At 42.6% G+C, this 6,572-nt stretch overlaps 1 protein-coding gene across 4 annotated transcripts in view; it reads right to left on the reverse strand.

Annotated features, from left to right (window-relative positions):
- Nucleotides 1-6,572, reverse strand: part of ANGEL2 (angel homolog 2) — an 18,468-nt gene that overhangs the window by 8,881 nt on the left and 3,015 nt on the right. For 3 of the 4 annotated variants that reach the window (XM_017730017.1, XM_017730018.1, XM_017730019.1), the window contains 3 exons: nucleotides 4,542-4,978; nucleotides 2,379-2,632; nucleotides 1,077-1,146 (listed from right to left, as the gene is read on the reverse strand). In XM_017730017.1, coding sequence (XP_017585506.1) covers nucleotides 1,077-1,146; nucleotides 2,379-2,632; nucleotides 4,542-4,971 — 754 coding nt within the window. In that variant the 5' untranslated portion in view covers nucleotides 4,972-4,978. Of the gene's footprint in view, nucleotides 1-1,076; nucleotides 1,147-2,378; nucleotides 2,633-4,541; nucleotides 4,979-6,555; nucleotides 6,567-6,572 lie in introns of those variants that run through there. The other variant, XM_008630326.2, reaches the window with a different exon arrangement.

Here is a 6,572-nt window from a genome sequence, read left to right on the forward strand (position 1 = left end):
GGAAAAAAAATTAGATCTTGAAACAGTATCTAGTTTTTGCCATTTTCAAATATTCTCTGCCCTGCCCAGACCATATGAATTCATGAAGTACAGCCTTAGTGAAGTAGGGTGAGTTGACCTGAGCTCACACCAGTGCTGGAACAAGGGATTCCCATTCCCCTCTCCCAGATTAAGGCCATGTTGCTCCTGCCACTTGTTGCAGCACTTACTGCTAACTCAGTAAGCCAACAGAAAATTAACCCAGAAAAATAAAATTAGTCTGGATAGTATTCTGCTGGACTGGTGGATTTCACTAGTGAGTGCCACAACTAGCCCAGGATAAGGGGCAGGACACACATCTGGGAGCTAGGGATGGGGAAAGGAAGGGCTAAAGCAAGCTCCAGATCCTCCTGTACAGTAGCTAGAAGCTCACTTGCCCCCACAAGCCTGGCCTCGCAGTGTTGTTTCACATTTCAAGTGGATTTCAATCAGTACTGCCATTACTCTATCTTCTTTGCAAACACTCAATTCTGGGAGCTAGACTACCTCAACTAACCAAGAAAGAAAAAAAATTACCAGTCCAGTGCTGCTCCTTTACCATGCCCTCCTGGCATCAGACGAGAACCAGTGCCAGGATGGAAGCAGGGCCCTGGGACTGGAAGGTGGTGCAGGGCACAGAAGATTTAGATCAGTTTAAACCACCATGGAATCAAACCCTTCCATAAAATCACATGAGGGAGAGTGACAAGACAGTCTATTCAGACTGACTGACAGCACTTGTATAAAAACTAATATATATACACTGACCATGGATAACATTTAGTGCTGGTATTTGGAAGGTTTCAAGGCAGAAAAACATGCCCTTGAAGAGCTACCCAACAGGAATACTGCTAAAAAACATTAAGGTAGTTTCCAGAGAGCACTTGATGAATTTATGAAAGAGGATACACAACATTGTTGCATGTGATGGCAAAAGACTTGATTCTATAATCTATGAGAGGGTTTTTTTGAGGAAACTAGTGCTGAGTTCCCAAAGGGTAACAAGTTACCCCTGCAGGGGAGAAGACAATGTATTGGTCCTAGGAGTTTCATCATACCCAGGGATTCCAAACTCGACTTGATCTCTGTTCTATAGTGGTCTTCTTGGACTTCTTGTAAGCAGAGCACCTAAGGCAAAGGTTTACAATTACAATATATTAGTAAGTACATCAAAATATCACCACAGCATATCTCTGTAAAGGTATTAAAAAAAATATATCAAACTCAGAAGCTTTTTGACTCCATAATCCCACAATAGAATTCACTCTTCTATAGAAAATGCTGCCTAAGATTATGAAGAAGGCCCCAATTCCTCTCACCCTTTTTCAGATAGACATTTTCAGAGGTGAGAATAAATATAATCGAAGTAGTAACTTGCTACTACATTCTCAGCAGTTCAGGGGAAGGCTCAGTGCCAGAAAGGAGAGATGAAGAGGCCAATGGCATACTACAGGGTGGAAAACAAGCCTCCATATTATGAGAACCTAAACCAAAGATCAAACTCAAAATATTCAGTTAAGAGAGTTCACAGAATCACGGAATATTCTGAGTTGGGATGGACCCACAAGGATCATCGAGTCCAGCTCCAGTTGTGAGCATCTCTGAGCCTTTCCCCAGCATGCTGCAGTAACACACAGATTTACAACCACCACTGGGATAAAGGACTGAGTTGCCAAAGGGGAACAAGTTACCCCTGCTTGCTGAACTGCAGCAACACATTCCACTTGCCCAGCTGACAATCGCTCATTCAAGGTCTCAAGGGAGACTCAAATCTCAAGCAACATTCTGAAGTCTCTGCTTCACTTAAGGTTACAGTTCCAACCAATGAAATAGTTAAAAATCTATGTCCTTTAGCAAGAAATTTCTCTGTGGAAAGGGCACCTGCACCTACCAGGGTCTGACAGCAGCTGTTCCTCTCAGAAAGCTACCTAAGGTATCTCATTGTAAAAATATATGCATACAGGATGTATAAATTTACTAGGAAGAAAGAAAGAGCTTGAGGGGGACTTTAATTTCCAGATTCCTGGCTATGTAGTAACATAACTGCATTTTTCAAATGGTACAAGGCTGTTTTTCTGTGGCTTCTCTAATACAACCACTTTTTTTCAGTACTGTTTTCTGACACAAACAGGATGGATTCTATCACTGAACTTTTGTTGGTCTAAACAATGACTGAAGCAAAATTTTACTGACTTGACTTCCTGATTAAGACTTACAATAATTTATGTGTCCTCAAAAATAAACAATAAACTCTACAAAACCACAGCAGTGTTTTTTCAGACCCCCACAGAGAGTAGCAGAATTTGCTACTTCTGTTTATCAGTTCTTAAGAAATATCCACGTGCTCATTTTCTACTCACATCTGCATCCAGCTCTTTGATTTCTTGTAGGATGTTGGGAAATCTGTATGTCCAGAATAGCAATCGCTGCCTGCAGTGTTTGTACAGGTGAGAGTTGTCTTCCAACAAATTCTGTGAGAGAATATTGTAGGACATGACTGTAAAATCAAATGTTGCGTCACTTCCTGTATTGCTTTGGTCAGATCCTTTATTTTTAGCGATTTTCATTGTTTTACTCTGCTGACAGAAATATTCCCAGTGTCTTTTGATGGTTCCTGTTAAAAGCATATGAAGCAGAAAAAAGTTGTTATAGACCATACGACTTCTTACTGCTCTTGGAAATCATTCTACTGACAATTATTTGTCTTTCAAATCACTTAAATAATTCTAAAATCTTATTCAATTAGCAGTGATTCAGACCCTCTGTTTAAGATGGATTTTATATAAGCATCATTATTTTACATAAGCATTATAAGTTAAAAAAAAAAAAATCAAACAAACAAACATCACAAAACCATTATATTTCAACTGCTTTGAAACTGGGGAACTGGCATGTTCTAAGGAGATTGTTGCTATCAGACTATACCCCCTGCTCCTGCAGAAGGGCTGTCAAACTGGTGAGTCAAATCCACTCTGTTAACAGAGTCTTATGCTGCCTTCTCAGCAGAGATGGTGTACGTCAGTCTGGGATACACTCCTTAGAGCGGCATGTGGGCATCTTGTTGATCTCTCTATCCATGACTAACAAAGGGTTAGGAAACAATCAATCACCTCTAGCCTGTGTACAGTCTGTAAAACTCATCCATAAGCTGCAACAGGGTCTCCTACAGGAGTCCCAAAACAAATAATGAACCTGATTTTCCTCAGTGAGTTGAGAAATCAAGAAATTATTAAGTCTCAGAATTACCAAGAACTTCTGAAAAGGCTTCCTTTGCCTTTCTGCCATTTCTAATTTCATACTTACTATTAGTATGAAAATTTGTAATAACCTATCTGCCCACCATTAAGCATCCAGTTACTGTTTAAGAAATTTATTTCTCCACTTAAAAACTCACAGAGGTGCTTTTCACCCTTTATATCTGACCTCATCTGAGAGCAAGCTGAGGTCCGGTTACCGATGCTAACAACCAGTGGCAGACTGCAGCTATAGCTGTTACTATCTGTCCTATTTGGTTAGTAAATTTCATTGCTATGCTCCTGAAGATAGATATGATGTTTCTAAGCCTTAGGGGTATTTGTGTCCAAAAATCCCTTTGGGATGCTGATAGCATCTACTGCCCTTTTTAGTCATAATACAATTTCCAGTTTATTTTTCTAAGGAAGTCACTTATGCAAGAGGGCCATGATTTTGACTGTGTCCCTCTATTTGTTTCACACTAGACAAAACTGTAAATATATACAAAACTCAGTAAAATACTTGGATGCTATGTAGAAGATTGTAGCTGCAATAAGCTAACACAGACACTTTGAAGTTTCATGGAAGTTTGTCAGTGAGCACAGTAGACAAATCTGCACTTCTTCCTGTATTTCTCTGGATAAGCACAAGTGCTGCTTGCTCTGTCAGATGTGATCTGACACAAAACTTGCTAACATGTCACTGGCAGAATGCAGTTGCAAAAACAAAATCACACAGTCACACTGGAAGCAAGCACCATTAAATCTCTGTCCATTGATTCTCAGTTTTCTAGGTTGCAGATAACTCAGCTGGTCTGGAAAGAACCCAGTTCAAGTCCAGCAGGGTTTATGAGCTCAGGTAGAGTACCAGGAATGAAGCCATACAACTGCCAGCCCAGCTCAGCCCTACAGCAAGTCAGCCAAATCTTCTTGCTTTTTAGAGTTTCCAAGTTAACAGACATGACCTGGTGACAGAGACATGAGGAGAGAATGTTGTCTGAACCAAGCTCAGGACTCCCCAAGCTGGGCAATCCCTCACACAACTGACTGTGTTCTACTGCCAAGTGCAGTGAACCTAGTTCTGGTGCACTGTTTGACAGCACAAAATACAAGTTTACAGACTAAACAGTATTACAAAACTGGACCATTTTTAAGACATGTTTGCCTGAGAGGGGTGCCAAGAAAAAGAGTAACTCAAAAGGAGCAGGCAGTACTGCTCATAACTCTAATGCATTTGGTGTATTTAGCATTACAAATGAACATGGAAAATGAGCAAAGAGCATTTTTTACCTTTCTTGCTGCTGTGTTTTTCTTCATTCTGTGCTACAGAAAGACAAGATACTCCCTTCTGATTAGACAAGTTTGTTTCTTGTTCAGGAGTCGAAGTATCATCCTGGCCACTGAGTCTTCTCTTCTTTGTCAATGGCTCTTCTCCCTCAGATTTCATACTGGGGTTGGGTAGGTGAAAGCAACAACTTTGTGTGTAGTTATCAAGATGCCAGTTATAGTTCTGAAACTGTCTCCAAGGTCCAAAGACTGGAGGGAATCTCCAGTTTGCTGAGAAATCAGCTGAAATAGGGAGTGGAAACGAGGCCCAGGGAGGAGAGTGTCTGGCCCATCTCATACAGCTGGAAACTGGGCTGTTCAAGGTGAGTAGCTGGGAGCCATTCCAGTGGGTGATCCAGTCTCTGCCCAGCCTCTGCACATGGCGGGGCAGCATGGAGTGTCTACCAAAAAAGCACAAGTTTCATTACTTGCACACCACTCCCCCTGCCTGTAGAAGGCTGTAGAGGCAAATCATCCTGGTCAGGACTTACACAAGATACTCTTTCTCTACAAGTTAACGCATACAAGATACTCAAACGCTTATAGATATATACAAAATATTTAAACATTTATCTAAATGATATGCAAAATGGGACTTTACAAAGAGATCTTGCATCCTTTTCCTCCCCTCAGATTTACAAGTGCCATTTAGTGTCCAAACCCTATCCATCTGAGTAACTATTTACAATTTATTTTCTGCCTTGCTGAATTCCAGTGTCAGATCTTTCAAGCGCTCAGAGGAATGACCTTTACAAAAGGTCATTTTTGCATGCTGCATTAACTTTATCATAAGGCTATTTGTAAGGAATGAGAAGACCACTTTCCTGCAAGCAGTCAGAACTTTGTTTGGAAAGCCATTGATATGGCTCAAATCCCAATGCCAACACAACAGGGAAATAAAGGTGCTAAGTCTCAAGGCATCACTAGCACCAGCTCAAGACTAAATCTGTATTCTTATTTCTTTTCCAGGAAGGCAAACCACAGCTCAGCAACTAAAACCATGAAAAAAAGGTGGGGTTTTTCCTTTTTTTTTTTTTTCAGAAGAAAAAAGAAACCTGTCTCTCAACAAAATCACTGGAATGAAGGCTGAGTGACAATAATCTGTCTCAGCTTCCTCACTGTTTAAATAAGAAGGTGTATTTTGAGCTTATAAGCAAAAGATAACAAAGCCTGGTATGCGTGAAGTTGAACTGAAGTGAGAACCTCCCAGCTGCCATTCAGCAGAGCAAATACGCTGAAATACAGAATCACAGAACATGCTGAGTTGGGAGGGACCCACAAGGATCATCGAGTCCAACTCCTGTACCTGCACAGGACATCCCCAGAAGTCACACCATGTGCCTGAGAGCGTTGTCCAAACGCTCCCTGAGCTCTGTCAGGCTGCCTGGTGCTGTGACCACCTCCCTGGGAAGCCTGTTCCAGCGCCCGAGCACTTTCTGGGTGAAAAACCTTTCTTTAATATCCAGCCTAAACCCGCCCTGACACAGCTTCAGGCCACTGCCTTGGGTCCTGTCACTGGGCACCACAGGGAAGAGGTCACTGCCTGCCCCTCCTCTTGCCCTCATGAGGAGTTGTAGACTGCCACGAGGTCTCCCTCAGTCTCCTCCAGGCTGAAAATGACCTCGGGCGCTCCTCACATGGATTCCCCTCAAGGCCCTTCACCAGCTTCATTGCCCTCCTTTGGACACCCTTTAATAGCTAATACAACTTTCGGCAAAACCCGCTTGTCCCGAAACAACCCTTTCTCGCCACAGCGCACCAGATGTAGTCGGGCAGACACACAAACAAAACACTCCTCCACCCACCCCCCCCGCACACCACAGCATTACTATGGAGCAAAAAGAGGCACCACTCCTTTACAAAAACCTCCTGAAATACTTGCTTTACAGAAAAGCGCTGAGAAACTGCTCCCTCCTAAACCCCCGGCCCCCCAGCCCCGCACCCCCGGCAGCAGACAGCCCCACGCCGCGCTGTTTACCGCGGCCCTGCTCGGCC

The sequence above is a fragment of the Corvus brachyrhynchos genome, unplaced genomic scaffold (assembly GCF_000691975.1).
Source record: "Corvus brachyrhynchos isolate BGI_N302 unplaced genomic scaffold, ASM69197v1 scaffold101, whole genome shotgun sequence".
Classification (NCBI taxonomy): Eukaryota; Metazoa; Chordata; class Aves; order Passeriformes; family Corvidae; genus Corvus; species Corvus brachyrhynchos.